Genomic DNA, 21,192 nt, shown 5'->3' on the forward strand with positions numbered 1-21,192 from the left:
ACTTTTTACTTTCTTGTTTTCAAGGTTAAAATTGTTTTAGCAAATTCAGTATAAACTGGTAGTGTTGTTTAGGTTGACTATCATATGGTAGTTCAAATAGTAATGAATTTCCAGGTGAAAATAACTGGCTGGATTTGCTAGGCACGTGAATCAGCTGAACTTTGTTAGAATATTGCTTCATCTGCTGGGGAATTCACTTATTAGGCCTGCCTGCCTTAAAGCTCTTCTTGCTGTTCCATTACCAAAAAGTTGTAAAGTATTCTCATCTCTGAGGCTGTCTGTCCTATAGCATTAGCTCTTTAAAGTCTGATATCTCTAAGGCTGTGATAGTGTGTCTTAGTTCTTTGTTGTTTATACAATACTGGGTATATTCAGTTCAGGGCACTATTCTTTAAAAAAGAGGGAGAAACAAAGTGGAACATACTCAGGGGAAAATGAACAGGATAGCTGAACTGTATTTTTCTTATGAGAAAGAAATTAAGGAAACAGATATTTTACCTAGAAAAAGAGATAATACAAGGGCGCTATAATAGCTGTATGTAGCACTTTTAAATATTTCCATGGAAAAGACTCTGATGCTGGGAGGGATTGGGGGCAGGAGGAGAAGGGGACGACAGAGGATGAGATGGCTGGATGGCATCACCGACTCGATGGACATGAGTTTGAGTGAACTTCGGGAGTTGGTGATGGACAGGGAGGCCTGGCGTGCTGCGGTTCATGGGGTCTTAAAGAGTGGGACATGACTGAGTGACTGAGCTGACTGACTGACTGACTGATGGAATGAAAGGAGAACTATAGGCTGAAAGAATAGGATTCATATTCCTATAAATCAGAATATTAGAGAACCCTCCAAACATGGAATGGACTACATTGGAGGTGCTAAATCTTATATTAGTATTAGTTCAAGGAGAGAACAAAAAGTCGCTTCTCATGGGTATTGTGGCAGCCACCATCACTAACACCACCGCTTCCACACCTCCACCACTATCATCATGATCTGATGAACATGTGCTAATCTAAGTATTTTATTTTTATTAATTTATTTTATTTTCATAACAGCCTTCTGAGATAGGTTCTGTGCTGCTATTATTTTCAAAGTAATCTTATAGATGATGAAGTAAGGCACAGAGAGGTTACCAGACTCTGGGGCTATATGAGAGGTGGATGGAAACTGGGATTTAACCAGAAAATCTGGCTCAGAGAGCCTTGCTTTGTTTACTGTTATACTACCTTGTCTTCCACAAGGGACTCAATACTAGATATCATTGAGCAATTGAATTTTTAAGGACTTTTGAATCTTCAGATTTTGATTCCATATTCTGATAGTGTATAGATGATGCTAGACTTTTCTTTGTGCTTCCCTTGACAAATTTGAGAACTTTAATTTTTTCTATATTTATTCTATATTATTTAAATGCATTTATTAAATATCATGGAATGAGACCATTTATACAACTTTTGGTAATTTTTTCAAACTTACCGAATCAAAATAGCATTTTAAAAATGACAGTTTTTTCTTATATGAATTCAGGAATCATGACACTTCAGTAAATACTGGTAACAAATCTACATGCATGAATAAATTTATTATTGTTACTTAATATTATAGTAATAGTATAGAATGACAAACGAGAATGCTATGTAAATCTCATATATTACATCAAATATCAGTTTTAATAAAAGAAAAAAGAATATACTTTGTTTTAATGTTAGAGTCAGTGATAAATTTGTCAGGAATAATCTGTTGGGAAGAACCCTGGAGAAGGAAATGACAGCCCATTGCAGTATTCAGGAAAACCCCATGGATAGAGGAGCCTGGCAGACTATGGTCCATGGGATTGAAAACAATAGGACACAACTTAACGACTGAACAACAACAACGATTGGAACCAAATTTAGTGTTTTCATACATGTAATCTTCTTTAAGGGGCTTCCCTGGTAACTCAGCTGGTAAAGAATCTGCCTGCAATGCAGGAGTCCCTGGTTTTCGATTCCTGGGTTGGGAAGATCCCCTGGAGAAGGGAATGGCTATCTGCTCCAGTATTCAGGCCTGGAGAATTCCATAAACCAGTGCTTTTCCTTAAAATATTTCACAGAGAAAACATACTTTTTCCTCTGAGAAAGAACCTATAAAATTTAGCAGTTTAGTTTTCCACATGTTAAAAAGGTTAGATATATTTTGCTAGCAAGGAGTTATAAGAACTTAGATTAGGTAAAGCTTTTATTGTCAGTTACTCAATCACACTCTGGTAGAATACCTCTTATGCAGCACAGTTGGCAGGTATTTTTTGGTTCATCAGAAAAATGTTGTTTAGAGTGAGAAATCAGAAGAAAGCAGTATATATATAGTAGATGGTAATATAACTCAATTCAGTTCAGTTCAGTTCAATTGCTCAATCATGTCCGACTCTGCTTCTCCATGGACTGCAGCACGCCAGGCTTCCCTGTCCATCACCAACTCCCAAAGCCTACTGAAACTCATGTCCATCATGTCGGTGATGCCATCCAACCATTTCATCCTCTGTTGTCCCCTTCTCCTCCTGCCTTCAATCTTTCCCAGCATAAGGGTCTTTCCTAATAAGTTGTTTCTTCACATCAGGTGGAGAACCAACTTCACATCAAAGTATTGGAGTTTCAGCTTCAGTACCAGCCCTTCCAATGAACACACAAGACTGATCTTTAGAATGGACTGGTTGGATTTCCTTGCTGTCAAGAGACTCTCCAGAGTCTTCTCCAGCACCACAGTTCAAAAGCATCAGTTTTTCAGTGCTCAGCTTTCTTTACAGTCTAACTCTCACATCCATACATTCAGTTCAGTTCAGTCTCTCAGTCGTGTCCAACTCTTTGCAACCCCATGAATCGCAGCACGCCAGGCCTCCCTGTCTATCACCATCTCCCGGAGTTCACTCAGACTCACGTCCATCGAGTCCATGATGCCATCCAGCCATCTCATCCTCGGTCATCCCCTTCTTCTCCTGCCCCCAATCCGTCCCAGCATCAGAGTCTTTTCCAATGAGTCAACTCTTTGCATGAGGTGGCCAAAGTACTGGAGCTTCAGCTTTAGCATCATTCCTTCCAAAGAAATCCCAGGGTTGATCTCCTTCAGAATGGACTGGTTGGATCTCCTTACAGTCCAAGGGACCCTCAAGAGTCTTCTCCAACACCACAGTTCAAAAGCATCAGTTCTTCGGCGCTCAGCCTTCTTCACAGTCCAACTCTCACATCCATACATGACCACAGGAAAAACCATAGCCTTGACTAGACAGACCTTAGTTGGCAAAGTAATGTCTCTGCTTTTGACTATACTGTCTAGGTTGGTCATAACTTTTCTTCCAAGGAGTAAGCGTCTTTTAATTTCATGGCTGCAGTCACCATCTGCAGTGATTTTGGAGCCCAAAAATATAAAGTCTGACACTGTTTCCACTGTTTCCCCATCTATTTCCCATGAAGTGATGGGACCAGATGCCATGATCTTCATTTTCTTAATGTTGAGCTTTAAGCCAACTTTTTCACTCTCCTCCTTCACTTTCATCAAGAGGCTTTTTAGCTCCTCTTCACTTTCTGCCATAAGGGTGGTGTCATCTGCATATCTGAGATTAGTGATATTTCTCCCAGCAATCTTGATTCCAGCTTGTGCTTCTTCCAGTCCAGCGTTTCTCATGATGTACTCTGCATATAAGTTAAATAAGCAGGGTGACAATATATAGCCTTGATGTACTCCTTTTCCTATTTGGAACCAGTCTGTTGTTCCATGTCCAGTTCTAACTGTTGCTTCCTGACCTGCATACAGATTTCTCAAGAGGCAAGTTAGGTGGTCTGGTATTCCCATCTCTTTCAGAATTTTCCACAGTTTATAGTGATCCACACAGTCAAAGGCTTTGGCATAGTCAATGAAGCAGAAATAGATGTTTTTCTGGAACTCTCTTGCTTTTTCCATGATCCAGCGGATGTTGGCAATTTGATCTCTGGTTCTTCTGCCTTTTCTAAAACCAGCTTGAACATCAGGAAGTTCACAGTTCACATATTGCTGAAGCCTGGCTTGGAGAATTTTGAGCATTACTTTACTAGCATGTGAGATGAGTGCAATTATGCAGTAGTTTGAGCATTCTTTGGCATTTCCTTTCTTTGGAATTGGAATGAAAACCGATCTTTTCCAGTCCTGTGGCCACTGCTGAGTTTTCCAAATTTGCTGGCATATTGAGTGCAGCACTTTCACAGCATCATCTTTCAGGATTTGAAACAGCTCAACTGGAATTCCATCACCTCCACTAGCTTTGTTCTTAGTGATGCTTTCTAAGGCCCACTTGACTTCACATTCCAAGATGTCTGGCTCTAGATTAGTGATCAAACAATCATGATCATCTGGGTCATGAAGATCTTTTTGTACAGTTCTTCTGTGTATTCTTGCCACCTCTTCTTAATATCTTTTGCTTCTGTTAGGTCCATACCATTTCTGTCCTTTATCGAGTCCATCTTTGCATGAAATGTTCCCTTGGTATCTCTAATTTTCTTAAAGAGATCTCTAGTCTTTCCCATTCTGTTCTTTTCCTCTATTTCTTTGTATTGATCGCTGAAGAAGGCTTTCTTATCTCTACTTGCTATTCTTTGGAACTCTGCATTTAGATGCTTATATCTTTCCTTTTCTCTACTGGAAAAACCATAGCTTTGATTAGACAGACCTTTGTTGGTAAAGTAATGTCTCTGCTTTTTAATAAGCTGTCTAGGTTGGTTGTAGCTTGGTCATAATAAATTACATACATGTATACATATATGTAATTTATGTACTATAACTTGAAAAGTTATTTGAAACTTAAAGTATATAAGTGCAGTACCAAGGAAGGTGGAGTCCTCTGTCCTGGTAGAGAAGATTGATCACTGACATGGTTGACTTGCCAGTACTTGGTGATTTAAAACAAACAGAAGCAACTTTTAGTTGGTTTTATTATCATTTTTAATTTCTTTGCAGACACTGTATCCCTTTAATTCCTTTTAGTCAAAGACTACCAAGAACATACCTATAGTTGAACAAATTATGTTTATTACTGATTGCAGTAGGGAGCATTCACACCATAGAAAAGCATGGAGTGTCTCAGTAAGAGAATATTCAAAATAACTTTTTTAGGATTTAGACTTTAAGTGATTTGGGGTAAGGTCTAAGGAAAAAGAGGTTTGCTATAGACTGGAGTAATAGGACAAATTTGTGATTGTATATCTCATTAAATCTTACTATAGGGAGGGCAAATAAGAATAAAGTTGTAACTGGAGAGGTAATATAACTAAAACAGAAAATAAAACAAGACAAAAATGACAACATGCAAGGCAATAAGAATAAACAAACTTAATTCAGCCTTGTTAATAGGTGGAGGAAAGGATAAAAGATAATATTCTGTCTCTACAATTTCATTGGCAGCAGGTAGGGAAGTTGATCATGTTGCTACTTTAGGGAAGCCATTTCCCATTCATTTCTCCCAACTGCAATCACTTCACTTCCACCTGTGTGTTGGTTTCAACTCTATTATGTGGGGCAAGATTGCACTTCTGTCCTATAGTCTATGCCTGTATTTTTTTTTTCTTTTTTTAAAATTGGAGTATAGTTGTTTTACAATGTTAAGTTAGTTTCTGCTGTGCAGCAAAGTGAAACATTTATTCATGTATCCTGTCTTTTTTGGATTTCCTTCCCATTTATGTCACCACAGAGCATTGAGTAGACTTCCCTGTGCTATACAGTAGGTTCTCATTAGTTTTCTGTTTTATATATAGTAATGTATGTATGGGGCTTCCCTGGTGGCTCAGAGGTTAAAGCGTCTGCCTGCAATGCAGGAGACGTGAGTTCAATTCCTGGGTTGGGAAGATCCCCTGGAAAAGGAAATGGCAACTCACTCCAGTATTCTTGCTTGGGGAACCCCATGGACGGAGGAGCCTGGTGGGCTACAGTCCATGGGGTCGCAAAGAGTTGGACACGACTGAGTGATGTCAATCGGCCTGTCTTAATTTCCAACATCTTATTTGACTTTTGCAACCCCAGTTCACTTCTCTCGTCTTGCAATTCTTGGTTAAGGTGCAGTTGAAAACTCAGCTAAATTAGAGCTGTAGTATACTGTAGCTGACTGATAAAGGTCAGTTTTCACTCCAATACCAAAGAAAAGCAATGCCAAAGAATGTGCAAACTACTGTACAGTTGCACTCATTTCACATGCTAGCAAGGTAATACTCACAATCCTTCAAGCTAGGCTTCAACAGAACATCAATCGAGAACTTCCAGATATACAAGCTGGATTTAGAAAAGGCAGAGGAACCAGATATCAAATTGCCAACATCTGTTGGATCATAGAAAAAGCAAGGGAGTTCCAAAAAAAAACACATCTACGTCTTCTTCACTGACTATCCTAAGACCTTTGGCTAAGATGATAATAGCAGACCACCTCACCTGTCTCCTGAGAAACCTGTATGGAGGCCAAGATGTGACAGTTAGAACCGGACATGAAACAGACTGGTTCAAAATTGGGAAAGGAGTTATGTCAAAGCTGTATATTATCATCCTGTTTATTTAACTTATACGCAGAGTACATCATGTGAAATGCCAGGTTGAATGACTCACAAGCTGGAATCAAGATTGCTGAGGGAAATATCAACAACCTCAAATATGCAGATGATACCACTCTAATGGCAGAAAGTGAAGAGGAACTAAAGAGCCTCTTGATAAGAGTGAAATAAGAGAGTGGAAAACCTGGCTTGAAACTGTCCATTTCTTCCGCATTGTCCATTTTATTGCCATATAATTGCTGATAGTAGTCTCTTATGATCCTTTGTATTTCTGTGTTGTCTGTTGTGATCTCTCCATTTTCATTTCTAATTTTATTGATTTGATTTTTCTCCCTTTGTTTGTTGATGAGTCTGGCTAATGGTTTGTCAATTTTATTTATCCTTTCAAAGAACCAGCTTTTGGCTCTGCTGATTTTTGCTATGGTCTCTTTTGTTTCTTTTGCATTTATTTCTGCCCTAATTTTTAAGATTTTTTTCCTTCTACTAACCCTGGGGTTCTCCATTTCTTCCTTTTCTAGTTGCTTTAGGTGTAGAGTTAGGTTATTTATTTGACTTTTTTCTTGTTTCTTGAGGTTTGTATGTATTGCTATGAACTTTCCCCTTAGCACTGATTTTACAGTGTCTCACAGGTTTTGGGTTGTTATGTTTTCATTTTCATTCATTTCTATGCATATTTTGATTTTTTAAAATTTCTTCTGTGATTTGTTGGTTATTCAGAAGCATGTTGTTCAGCCTCCATATGTTGGAATTCTTAATAGTTTTTCTCCTGTAATTGAGATCTAATCTTACTGCATTGTGGTCAGAAAAGATGCTTGGAATGATTTCAATTTTTTTGAATTTACCAAGGCTAGATTTCTGTCCCAGGATGTGATCTATCCTGGAGAAGGTTTCGTGAGTACTTGAGGAAAAGGTGAAATTCATTGTTTTGGGGTGAAATGTCCTATAGATATCAATTAGGTCTAACTGGTCTTTTGTATCATTTAAAGTTTGTGTTTCCTTGTTGATTTTCTGTTTAGTTGATCTATCCATAGGTGTGAGGGGGGTATTAAAGTCTGCCACTATTATTGTATTATTGTTAATTTCCCCTTTCATACTTGTTAGCATTTGTCTTACATATTGTGGTGCTCCTCTGTTGGGTGCATATATATTTATAATTGTTATATCTTCTACTTGGATTGATCCTTAGATCATTATGTAGTGTCCCTCTTTGTCTCTTTTCACAGCCTTTGTTTTAAAGTCTATTTTATTTGATATGACTATTGCTACTCATGCTTTCTTTTGGTCTCTATTTGCATGGAATATCTTTTTCCAGCCCTTCACTTTCAGTCAGTATGTGTCCCTTTTTTTGAGGTGGGTCTCTTGTAGACAACATATATAGGGGTCTTGTTTTTGTATCCATTCAGCCAGTCTTTGTCTTTTGGTTGGGACATTCAACCCATTTATGTTTAAGGTAATTATTAATAAGTATGATCCCATTGCATTTACTTTATTGTTTTTGGTTCTGGTTTATGCACGCTTTTTGTGTTTCCTGTCTAGAGAATGACAAAGATGCCACAACAAAGAAAACTACAGGCCAATATCACTGATGAACATAGATGCAGAAATCCTTAACAAAATTCTAGCAATCAGAATCCAACAACACATTAAAAAGATCATACACCATGACCAAGTGGGCTTTATCCCAGGGATGCAAGGATTCTTCAATATTCACAAATCAATCAATGTAATTCACCACATTAACAAATTGAAAAATAAAAGCCATATGATTATCTCAATAGATGCAGTGAAAGCCTTTGACAAAATTCTACATCCATTTATGATAAAAACTCTTCAGAAAGCAGGAATAGAAGGAACATACCTCAACATAATAAAAGCTGTATATGACAAACCCACAGCAAACATTATCCTCAATGGTGAAAAACTGAAAGCATTTCCCCTAAAGTCAGGAACAAGAAAAGGGTGCCCACTTTCACCACTACTATTCAACATAGTTCTGGAAGTTTTGGCCACAGCAATCAGAGCATAAAAGAAATAAAAGGAATCCAAATTGGAAAAGAAGAAGTAAAACTCTCGCTGTTTGCAGATGACATGATCCTCTACATAGAAAACCCTAAAGACTCCACCAGAAAATTACTAGAGCTAATCAATGAATATAGTAAAGCTGCAGGATATAAAATCAACACACAGAAATCCCTTGCATTCCTATACACTAATAATGAGAAAGTAGAAAAAGAAATTAAGGAAACAATTCCATTCACCATTGCAACGAAAAGAATAAAATACTTAGGAATATATCTACCTAAAGAAACTAAAGACCTATATATAGAAAACTATAAAACACTGGTGAAAGAAATCAAAGAGGACACTAATAGATGGAGAAATATACCATGTTCATGGATCAGAAGAATCAATACAGTGAAAGTGAGTATACTATCCAGAGCAATCTACAGATTCAATGCAATCCCTATCAAGCTACCAGCAGTATTTTTTCACAGAGCTAGAACAAATAATTTCACAGTTTTTATGGAAATACAAAAAACTGAGAATAGCCAAAGCAATCTTGAGAAAGAAGAATGGAACTGGAGAAATCAACCTGCCTGACTTCAGGCTCTACTACAAAGCCACAGTCATCAAGACAGTATGGTACTGGCACAAAGACAGACATATAGATTAATGGAACAAAATAGAAATCCCAGAGATAAATCCACACACCTGTGGACACCTTATCTTTGACAAAGGAGGCAAGAATATACAATGGATTAAAGACAATCTCTTTAACAAGTGGTGCTGGGAAAACTGGTCAACCACTTGTAAAAGAATGAAACTAGAACACTTTCTAACACCACACACAGAAATAAACTCAAAATGGATTAAAGATCTAAACATAAGACCAGAAACTATAAAACTCCTAGAGGAGAACATAGGCAAAACACTCTACAACATAAATCACAGCAGGATCCTCTATGACCCACCACCCAGAATACTGGAAATAAAAGCAAAAATACACAATTGGGATCTAATTAAAATTAAAAGCTTCTGCACAACAAAGGAAACTATAAGCAAGGTGAAAAGACAGCCTTTGGAATGGGAGAATATAATAGCAAGTGAAGCAACTGACAAACTAATCTCAAAAATATACAAGCAACTTATGCAGCTCAATTCCAGAAAAATAAACGACCCAATCAAAAAATGGGCCAAAGAACTAAATAGACATTTCTCCAAGGAAGACATACAGATGGCTAACAAACACATGAAAAGATGCTCAACATCACTCATTATCAGAGAAATGCAAATCAAAACCACAATGAGGTACCATTTCACACCAGTCAGAATGGCTGCGACCCAAAAGTCTGCAAGCAAGAAATGCTGGAAAGGGTGTGGAGAAAAGGGAACCCTCCTACACTGTTGGTGGGAATGCAAACTAGTACAGCCACTATGGAGAACAGTGTGGAGATTCCTTAAAAAACTGAAAATAGAACTGCCTTATGATGCTGGGCATACACTCTGAGGAAACCAGAATTGAAAGAGACACATGTACCCCAATGTTCATCACAGCACTGTTTATAATAGCCAGGACATGGAAGCAACCTAGATGTCCATCAGCAGATGAATGGATAAGAAAGCTGTGGTACATATACACAATGGAGTATTACTCAGCCATTAAAAAGAATACATTTAAATCCATTCTAATGAGGTGGATGAAACTGGAGGCGATTATACAGAGTGAAGTAAGCCAGAAAGAGAAACACCAATACAGTATACTAACACATATATATAGAATTTAGAAAGATGGTAATGATAACCCTGTATGTGAGACAGCAAAAGAGACACCGATGTATAGAACAGTCTTTTGGACTCTGTGGTAGAGTGAGAGGGTGGGATGATTTGGGAGAATGGCATTGAAACATGTATAATGTCATATAAGAAATGAATCGCCAGCCTAGGTTCAATGCAGGATACAAGATTTGGGGCTGGTGCACGGGGATGATCCAGAGAGATGGTATGGGGAGGGAGGTGGGAGGGGGGTTCAGGATTGGGAACAGGTGTACACCTGTGGTGGATTCATGTTGATGTATGGCAAAACCAATACAGTATTGTAAAGTAAAATAAAAATAAAAATAAATAAAAGTAATGAATAGATTAAAAAAAAACAGAGTAACAGCTCAGTATTTATTATTCCACTTAGTTGAATGAGTATAAATAAAAACCTAAAACTGGTGCCAGTGATTATCATGACTATTTTCAGAATTAAAAATTGAAACCAAAGATAACTGGACAAAGGGCATTTCAATAATAAGAGTAGGTATCATTTACTGAGTACTTAGATGATAGATACTTCCCTAAGTGCTTTTTTCATTATTCATTTCTCACATCAGCTATTTGAGGATATTATAACTCCATTCTATGAAAAGGCATAGTCTAACTTCCATCCTCTTGACTGTGGATCAGCCATGGTAACTTACTATTGAATAGACTGCATTGACAGTTATAGGGCATGACTTCACAAACTAGGTTAGAAACAGTGATATAATTTTATTCTGGCTCTTTTGAGGACATACACCTTTGGAGGCCTGAACTACCATGTAAGAAGTACAGCTATTCTGAGGCCAATATGCTGAAGAGGAATGATCATGTGGGGAGATCACATAGAGGAAGATGTCCAAGGAACCCCAGTTTCCAACCCCAAGCTCTTGAAGTGTTCACTTTGTGAATATAGAAGCCTTTGAGCTTACAGTCTTAGCCACTAACTTAATGTCAACCTCACGAGAGACCTTGAGACAAAACCACCAAGCCCAGATGCTCCTGAATTCCTGACCTGTAGAAATCATTAAAGATAATAAATCATTGTTGTTTTAAGCATTAAGTTTTAGGGTCATTTTTATACAATAGATAACTAAGGTAGGGTATCTTGGAAATTTTGGAATTTGGGTTAATAACTGGAATTTCTGTCTCAAAAGTTTGTAAAGCTCATGTCTGAAAATGTAAGGCAAGAAAGGATTTAGAAGGTAGGTGTTACTGAATTTATGGCATCTTTTACTCTTGAGAGTGATTTTACTATAGTTCTGTGGAATGGAAAATCACTGAATTGGGTGTCAGAAAACCTACACTTAGAATTCAGCTCTGCCAGTCCTACCTGTGTGACATGGGGAAAACCACATAACCTTCTCACTGTTACTTTTCTTCTTGCTAAAAACAAAGATGTAGAAATTCAGTACACAGTTCTTGGCAACACATTTTTAGAATAACATCTAGAGACTGGAGTATATCAGAGGAGAGTGATGAAGGGTCAGGACACCATGTCAAATGGGAAATAGGTGTTGAAACTGAAGGAGTTTCATCTAAAAAAAAGGACTATTAGCTTAATTTCTCCTTTAAGATATTTTGAACAACTTTAACATGGAACAGGAAGTAGATTGATTTTGTGTATCTTTTGAGGGCAAACAGGAAACTGTGGTTGATAATCATGACAAATCTAGATTTTAGTTGATTAGGGATTCCCTTTTAAATGATTAGTTATTAGAAAATACTGTTTGAGAGCCCTCAAACAGTATTTTTGTCTGGGCTGCAGAAATGCCCAGACAAAGAAAGCTTGATTGTTTTTTCTGGTTTCAATACTGGGAAACTATAATGTATTAACTCTATAGACATCTTCAAGATGGCCACTCAATTCTCTAAAATTCCTTTTATATTTCCTCTAAGCATCTCTTTATAAAATGATATTGTTCTTCTTTATTGCATAAGCAATATATTCATTAATGATAAAACACAGATAAGCAAAAAGAAAGAAATATTACCAATAATGTCTAAATTATCACCATTTAGAAGTCACTATAAATATTTCAGTATATATCTTCCAAGATTTTTGGGTGTGACCACATTTATCCTTATGCATGCATGTAACAAAATTGAAGTTATATACTAAATACTATATCTTTTTCTCCATTTGGTGCCTCCTCCTTTGTAAATAAATTATTTCGACAACATTTTTTGTTATTCATATTCAACCTTGAACATATTAATAATATTTGCTTTCTGATTAAAAGTCTTATTGATGATAGAACATTTGTAAAATATATGTAATTTCAAAAAGAAAATATAAAACTACTTATTATTTCAAGGGACTTCCCCAGTGGCTCAGCGGTAAAGAATACACCTGCAATGCAGGAGATGCAGGTTCAGTCCCTGGGTCGGGAAGATCCCCTAGAGGAAGAAATGGCAACCTATTCTAATATTCTTGCTGGGAAAATCCCATGGACAGAGGAGCCTGGAGGGCTACAGTCTGTCGAGTCACAGAGCTGGACATGACTGAGCACAGCACATTATTTCAAGACTCAGGACCATTAACATTTTGTTGGAAATTTTGTCTTCTGTACATAAGTTTTTCTGAAAAAATATATTGGTGTTTCTCACTAACATTCCAAAATAAGTTTACTTAACATCCATCACTTCACATGTTTTGTTTTTAATATTGACTTTTCTATCCCTTCATATATGAAAATATCTTTACATATTCTTAATTTGTGAGAACTGCTCATATATTCTAGAAAATTTGCCTAATAACTATTTTAATACTACTGTATACTTTTTCAGTCATCTACATATAATTTTTGTACTGTGTTTAATTAATTTCCAGTGAAATGCTTTAGATAATCTTAACCAACACTGCTTTAGCCCTTGTATTGGTACTAGGTTCCTTTTAAATAATATTTTGAAATTTTATTCACTGTGTTAAGTTTGATGAGGTCAGTAAGGTTAGGGGCTAAGAGAAAACAAACGTAAGTTTTCTTTGAATGAGCTAATACTTAATCAGTGCCCTGTACACTCTTCTTTTTGTGATGTTCATGTGTTTAGCCATGTTATACACTGGTTGTTTTCATATGAAAGATCAAAAGAAGAGACGTAATCTCCTTTATGTTATTTTTTTTTAAATCACAACTAACCAGGCTTATTAAAAATGTTCGTAATCATATCCACATTGTAACATTAAGGCAAAGCACATTCATTTAATTGCCTTCTATAGGGAATCAGTGTTTCTGAAAGTAGGATGCGTCAGAATGAGAGGACCTGTGCATCAGAATCACTTGGGATGTTTTTTATACTTCATATTCCTGGGCACCACTCTTTGAGGGTATGGCAGGAGGTAAGGGAGTCTGTATTTTCACATACTTGCCAGGGAATACTGTGTGTTAAAGTTTGAGAAGAACTGCTTTACTCAAATAAGCTGTCCTGCAGTAACATGCATCAAAACTTGATAGATGTGGTCATTGGGCATCTTGTCTCAGTTGGTAGTTCCTAGGACCTATTCCATTTATAGGAAATTAAAGACTAGGTTAACCTTTTCTTTTTCCTATGAGAAAACTTACTTAAAAATTACCTACCTCCCTAGAACACAAATTAGAGATCATTTGTCAAGTTTCTTTTTCTGATTTGTCGTTTTTGCCTTTTGTGCATGCATGCTCAGTCATGTATCTTTGTGACCCCATAGACTGTAACCTGCCAGACTCCTCTATTCATGGAATTTTCCAGGCAAAAATATTGGAGTGGGTTGCCCTTTCCTTTTCCAGGGTATCTTCCTGACCCAGAGATCTAACCCATGTCTCCTGCATTTGCAGGCAGATTCTTTGCCACTGTGCCACCTGGGAAGCCCAATATTGCCTTCTTATCTAACAGTAATCTCTTCATTGGGCTTCTCAGGAGGCTCAGTGATAAAGAAGCCACCTGCCAATGCAAGAGGCATGGGTTTGGCCCCTGGGTCAGGAAGATGCCCTGGAGAAGGAAAGGCAACCCACTCCAGTATTCTTGCCTGGAAAATTCCATGAACAGAGGATCCTGGAAAGCTACAGTCCATGGGGCCATAAAAGAGTCAGATAAGTCTTAGTGACTAAAACAATGACAGCAACAACAAATCTCTTCTTTGAAAGTGTTTGGATTCATGTGCCCTTTTATTCTGATGAATTGACTATAGGCCTTCATTCATGAGAGGACCGTATGTTTTAAGTTTTAGAAAATTAAAAATTAAAGACCATAAATGGTCAATTTTGCCCCTTTTCTTTGTTCCTAAGGATAGTGTAAAATAACTTATACAACTTAAGTAATTTATGATTTCTTCTTTTGCTGGTATTGGTGCCTTTGTGCCATGTTGTAAGTAGTTATTGTTGCTTTCTTGGAGAAAACATGACTTTCTAGCTTCTTATCTTCTTCTTGGTGGTATTGAGCTACATTGCACAGATTATGGGGCTGAGGACAATATGGGTCATTGGTGAGGGAACCCATCATTGTTGTCTGTGGTGGATGATGGTGACTGCATTCTCATGAGTAAAAAACAAGGAACATAGCCTATCCAACAAGTAAGTGACATGAGTAAATTAGACTGAAATTAGTTCTGAGAGAAAAAACGGTAGTGTATGGAGCCTAAGTTTTCTAAGGACTACTGTAACTCAGGCTGCTAGTACTGCTAAGACACTGCTAGTACCTTTCAACATGGGAGTGACGGGAAAAATCCTCTCTATTATGGTCAACGGTGAGTCATTTGTAGGTAACCACTTCCATGTAACTGTTGTTTTGAGTTAATCTTCAACCCTTTAGGTTGAGATAGAGTTTGTTTTTTATTTATAGGCAGTAATATGAGAAATGAAGGTGATTGAAGCATAATTTATCAAGTGATGATTATTGATTTCAAAAAACCTTGGTAACGTTTCTACTAGGAGCTCTATTAAGAGCTGAAATTGGCTTTGGCACATATGTTCTTAGTCTCTCAGTTGTGTCCGACTCTTTGCGACCCCATAGACTGCAGCCCACCAGGGTCCTCTGTCCATGGGGATTCTCCAAGCAAGAATACTGGAGTGGGTTTTCATGCCCTCCTCCAGGGGATCTTCCCAACCCAGGGATTGAACCCCAGGTCTCCTGCATTGCGGGCAGAACTTTACCATCTGAGCCACCAGGGAAGCCCAGAAAATCTCTTGAGTGTTTGTGTTCACAAAGTTGAGAGTGAACTGGCCACTCCAAGGAACTGTGTACTAACCATGACTGACATCTAAAAGAAAGGATTCCTCTGCATCACTCCATGGTTATTGTAAGCATTAAATACAACATGTTTCCAGGGAAAGAAAAGATCTGGGAACAATGTAAAGAGGAGCTCTCCCGTACATTAGTTTTATCCTTTTCAGTGTATTTCAGTGTAAATGTAATGAACAACTGCTCTGTGCTAGGTGCTTTTAGCAGTGGAATAGTGGAAAAAATTAAGATTTGTCTCATAGTAATTTAGAACAGCTTTATTGAGATATAATAAGCATACTACACAATTTCCTTATTTAAATGTGTGCAATTCAGTGGTCTTTAGTATATTCAGACTTTACAATACTCAATTTAGTTCAGGACATATATATATATATATATATATATATATTTTTTTTTTTTTTTTACTAAGCAATTACTTAGGTCCAGAGTGGGAAGAACTTCCTTGGCTCCATCCTTAGATCTGTTTCTTCCCTCAGAATACTGGTACCTACTGTTTACTAAGCACCACCTGCTCTAGGTTCAGATCTGTGCCTAGTTACTTTATAAATGTTACCTCATTATATGCTACCAATAGCTGTGGAAATAAGTTTTACTCCTTCCTTGTATGCAATGACAATAATACCTAAATACCTAGCATTTATTGAGTGTAGTTATCTTATTATATGGAAATGTACTTCTCTATACTCCCATTTTCCTTTACATTCCCTTTCCTACCAGTGGTTAATTCTGTACCTTTTTTTTTTTTTTAACTCCAGCTTTTATCCCATGCTCTTCCTCTAGCTCTTGATGCCTACTGGGCTTTTTTTTGTGTGTGTGAAGAAGGGTAGAGATATAGGAGCAATTAAGATTTTTAAACTGACAAGAATCACAAAGTCTAGATGCTTTATTTATTTCATACAAATTTTTTATTGGGAGAGAAAGTTCCCATACACAGACAGACAAGGTGAATGCAAGACTACTAGTGGGCTATGGCCAATAATGGTTGCTTCATGCTCTCAGTTCTGATGCATTTTCCTTTTATAAACTTTTAGGTGTTCATTATTTTCCATCTAAGATTTGCCTTTTCTTCTTAAGAGGGACCTAACTATCTGACCAATTAGCCAGCTTCTATGTAATATGAGATAATTCTTGTGTGTTTCTATAACAAACTAGTCCTCTTGTTTAAAAAAAAAATGTAAAAAAAAATTATTTTTAAGTGCCACAGGAGAAATGTGTGTGACTATGTGCTAAAGTGTCAGTGGTAAGGATAAGGAATAGAAAAGGTTTCTGTGACTATGACAGATGTATTTGGTGTTCAGTTGCTCAGTCACCAACTCTTTGCTACCCCTTAGACTGCAGCACACCAGACTTCCCTGTCCTTTGCCATTTCCCAGAGCTTGCTCAACTCATGTCCATTGAGTCGGTGATGCCATCCAACCATGTATAAGAAGAAAGAAAACAATTTTTTCTCAAACACAGTACACAGAAATATTCAGGTTGTCTAACTTTCTGGCACTGATTTAGATATTTTATATATTTTCTGGTAAACAATAATGGAGCCAATTTCTCTATTATTTCTAAATTTAGGGATAATGAGTTTTTGTTGTTGTTGTATATGTTTTTTAGGCTGTGGGAAGAGGTTTGCTAATGTAAGTGTCAATTAAAAGAAAAGCTTTACCATTCTTATAATTAATAATTAAATCTGAACTATCTTAAATGAAAGGTATAAATGAGTAAGAAGCTGAAGTGTTCATTTTAAAATTAAGTCTTTATACCACTTTTACTGTTTTTTAGTTAAAAAAGAAAACAGTTTGAATCTGTAATTTCAGGTCAGTTCCTTTGATAATTACTTCTGTAATGTATTTTTTTTAAACAGAGATAATTAATGTATTTTATTTGTCCATCTCAACTTCATATACTGTCATTCTGGGTTTGATATTTTTCTCCAATGATATACAAAGAAACATGTTCTAACGATTTTTATTTTTATTTTTTTCTAGGAGTCAGAGAATAATAAGTTATGTTCCCTATATTCCTTCCGAAATACCTCTACCTCACCACACAAGCCTGACGAAGGGAGTCGGGACCGCGAGATAATGACCAGTGTTACTTTTGGAACCCCAGAACGCCGCAAAGGGAGCCTTGCCGATGTGGTGGACACACTGAAACAGAAGAAGCTTGAGGAAATGACTCGGACTGAACAAGAGGGTATGTGTGGACTTAACTGTTGGGCTTTATTCTTTTAAAGATTCCAGCTTAAAAAAAAAAATGAGTGGGATTTCAAGGGCCAGAGAAGTGCATAATTGGCACTAGCAAGGAAAAAGTTATTCAGAGGTTACCATGGTGATGGCAGATTGTGATCCATTAGAAGTGTTAGTCAGATAGTTCCATTTTTCTACAACTCTGTGCATTTTACTTGATTCTTATAATAACAAATCAAGGTTTTAAACTGACTATAAGCCTTGCTCTGGAAAAAGGTAGTATAGGTATTTTCTCAGCTGCAACACTATTTTTCATTTTTTCTTCCCATATTTCCTTTTAATGGATAGTATTTTATTCTGAAAATATCAACTGTTTAAAAAGAAAAAAAGCCTAATTTATTTATCCTTATTTTTACAAATATTATAAACTTATAAACATTATTATTTTACCTTCAAATGTTGTAGAATTGAGAGTTAAAGGTTTCTAATATTGATAAAACAGGGTTCAAGGAGAGAATTCTGTGACACATGACATCTACTGAGACATCCACCTTCTCTCCTCTCTCTACAAGAGTCCACTTAGGTTAACTTAGGTCCTAAAAAGTAGATGAAAGGAGACTCTCTAATAATATGTTTAAATCAATCAACTCTAAGTGATTGCTATCCTATGTATGTTCTTTCATTTTTTATGTACAGATTTTAGACTTTAAAATATAGAGTAATTAATGGCTCTGTATCATTACTTATATGTAAGTTCAATTTAAACCTCTGTGGTACTGTAGGGAAATGGGTATTTGATATAAGGGAATTTTTCATGTAACTTAATTTTATTTCATAAAAGACTCAAAATTTTAAGAATTTCAGATTAATTTTTGTTACCTGTCCACAACATCAGCAGTCTTGATGGAAGTTTCTGAAATGTATTATGTTTCCCAGGCTTACTAACTAAATTATATGGTACAAAAGGTAAATTTTTTTTGATGACTCAGGGTCATGAGGCAGTAGACTATAAACTCCAATTCCTGTCTAACAATCATGTGACCCTGGGTAAATTTTTCAATCTCCCTGAATCACAAAATTTAAAATTTTGTATGGTAGTAACCTGACTTCTTAAACATTTTGAGAATTAATTATAATAATTAATATGGGTCATTTGAGGTATTGTGATGATTGTTGTATTATAAATGTCAATTACTTTACCATGCTATAATGTAATGATGCCCCCAGAGATCATTGAGATGATTAGGACAGTTGCTTTACAGTTATTTCTCTGCAATTATGAAACTTTGGAGTTCCTCTGTGTGCTTGATTTAGATACCCTTTTTGGCATGCACGTGCATGCGCGTGCGCGCGTGTTTGTGTGTGTGTGTGTGTTGGTTTCTCTTCCTTTAACATCAGGTTTCAGGCTATAACTTCTTACTTAGTTGTGAATAATTTCTAATTTGCCTCTTATATTTATCTTTCAGTTATTTAATTAGATGATCATAACACTCTAGACACTATTTAAAATATGAATGCACATTTCTGGGTGAGTTGCTGAGAGATTCTGGGCAATACACATACTCTTCAGTTCATAGACTCTGTACTGACTCTTCTGGCTCTTCAGAGACTTTATATTTCTCATTCATGCCTATGTTCTAGAATAACTGAGGTTGCCGGGTCGATAAACTCTGAATAAATGAGATTGCTTGATTACTTTTGTGATTCATCAAAAAGACGGTTTTAGTTCTATAAGAAAGTACTTTTCAACATACTTTAGAGGGTTCTGTTATGTAAAAATAAAGAAATTGATTTGTGATGATGTTTTAGGGGGAAGGGTCTAGACTGTTAGGGAATTTAAACTCATTCTTCTCTTGTAAGTAATGATTAGTTTACTTTTCCTCTTCATTACTGTGTGTTATAGATTTGATTTAAGAATGGCACTTTCAATATGAGACCTCTCATTTAAGAGTCCTTTATCATTATATTCCTATTATTAAAGAATGTTTTTTATGTACATTACAGAGCTTTGTTTTCTAAAGTACATATATTTTAGGCATCAGAAATTCAGACATTTTTATTGCATATCAACATATATAGTCCACTAAGTACAAATATGAAATGATAAAAAGTGTGCTCATCAAACCTACAGATTCCAAAAATCTAGGAGAAATGCTGAATATAATGTATGAAAGAAACAAAAACTTGAAAGTTTTTGACAAACCCAAAATATAAACTTTAACTCATCAAGATAAAACTTAATAGATGTTACTGTCAAGTCCAGAGGCTGTGACCAAAATTCCTATCTGCACAAGTAATTACTGGAGAAAATTTAAATAGCAGACACACGATTAAAAAAAAAAAACCCTCGTATGAGTTTTAGGTGATAGAGCAATGGAGTCAGTATGGTGAATATTGCCAAAAAATTGACAGTGCTATCCTAGTCAGCATTACAGAATTAATGTATGTAATTACATACCTAGAATTCCAGTATGTAAGATTCAAGAGCCCTCAGTCTCACCAAACTTCTTGCTCAATAGAATGCATCTCAAGTATTGTGTTAAGGTGAGAATTACTACACTTTAAGAGGAATTCAGAAGCATTGGAATATTCTCAGAGAACAATCAATATTAGAATAGATACAGTAATATAATAAGAAGAATAATTGGAGGAGCTAGTAATATTATCATATAATATTATATATCACATATTTTACTTGATAATAGGACCAATTATCTGACAGTGTAGCTGTCCAGGTATGGAAAACTTTCTTTGGAAGGCAATAAATTACCTTTGGAGGTATGCAGAAATCTTAATTGCTATCTTTAAAGGTTATTGTAGAGGAGAGGTGATTGGTCTTTTTCTTCCAAGACTATGAATTTTTATGAACTAAATATGCTTATTTAGTATTCTGTAGTTCATGGCATATTTTTAATAGCCCTAATCAAGAGCTTCATAGTATCATGATTATTTTTCTACAAGTTTTTTTTCTTATTATGCAAGGTGCTACATTAGCACTGAGGGATTCTTACCATGTTGCTTTCTTTTTTTGGCTGTGGATCCCTTTGGTGGGTTGATGATGCCTACAAGTCTATCCTTATTTTAAATGCATAAAGTAAAATTCATGGAATTATAGAGAAAATGAATTATATTAAAATGTTAATTTAAAAATTTTGTGATATGGCAGGAAGTACTATTTTACTAATGGATTAAACACAAGATCGAGTGGAAGGACTAAAAATATACTTTTGAAGTAGTGATAAGCATAAAAGGTATTTTGAGATAATCTTCAAGTACAATGTAATCTATATATTGTTATTCTATTGATTATAATCTCACAGATACTTTGAATTTATTATTTGTTGCCTGCTTTGATAATTTAAAGAAATCACAGTTTCAGTTAAAAATATTGGTGAAAAATATATTTTTTTTCAATCCAAATTTGCAGACTTCCTGAATTCTATGGACAGAT

At 36.1% G+C, this 21,192-nt stretch overlaps 1 protein-coding gene across 4 annotated transcripts in view; it reads left to right on the forward strand.

Moving 5' to 3' along the window:
* Positions 1 to 21,192, forward strand: part of SOX6 (SRY-box transcription factor 6) — a 408,021-nt gene that overhangs the window by 13,862 nt on the left and 372,967 nt on the right. For all 4 annotated transcript variants that reach the window (XM_068988346.1, XM_068988348.1, XM_068988347.1 and 1 more), the window contains exon 2: positions 17,541 to 17,748. In XM_068988346.1, coding sequence (XP_068844447.1) covers positions 17,541 to 17,748 — 208 coding nt within the window. The remainder of the gene's footprint in view (positions 1 to 17,540; positions 17,749 to 21,192) is intronic.

Source organism: Capricornis sumatraensis, chromosome 16 (assembly GCF_032405125.1).
Source record: "Capricornis sumatraensis isolate serow.1 chromosome 16, serow.2, whole genome shotgun sequence".
NCBI lineage: Eukaryota > Metazoa > Chordata > Mammalia > Artiodactyla > Bovidae > Capricornis > Capricornis sumatraensis.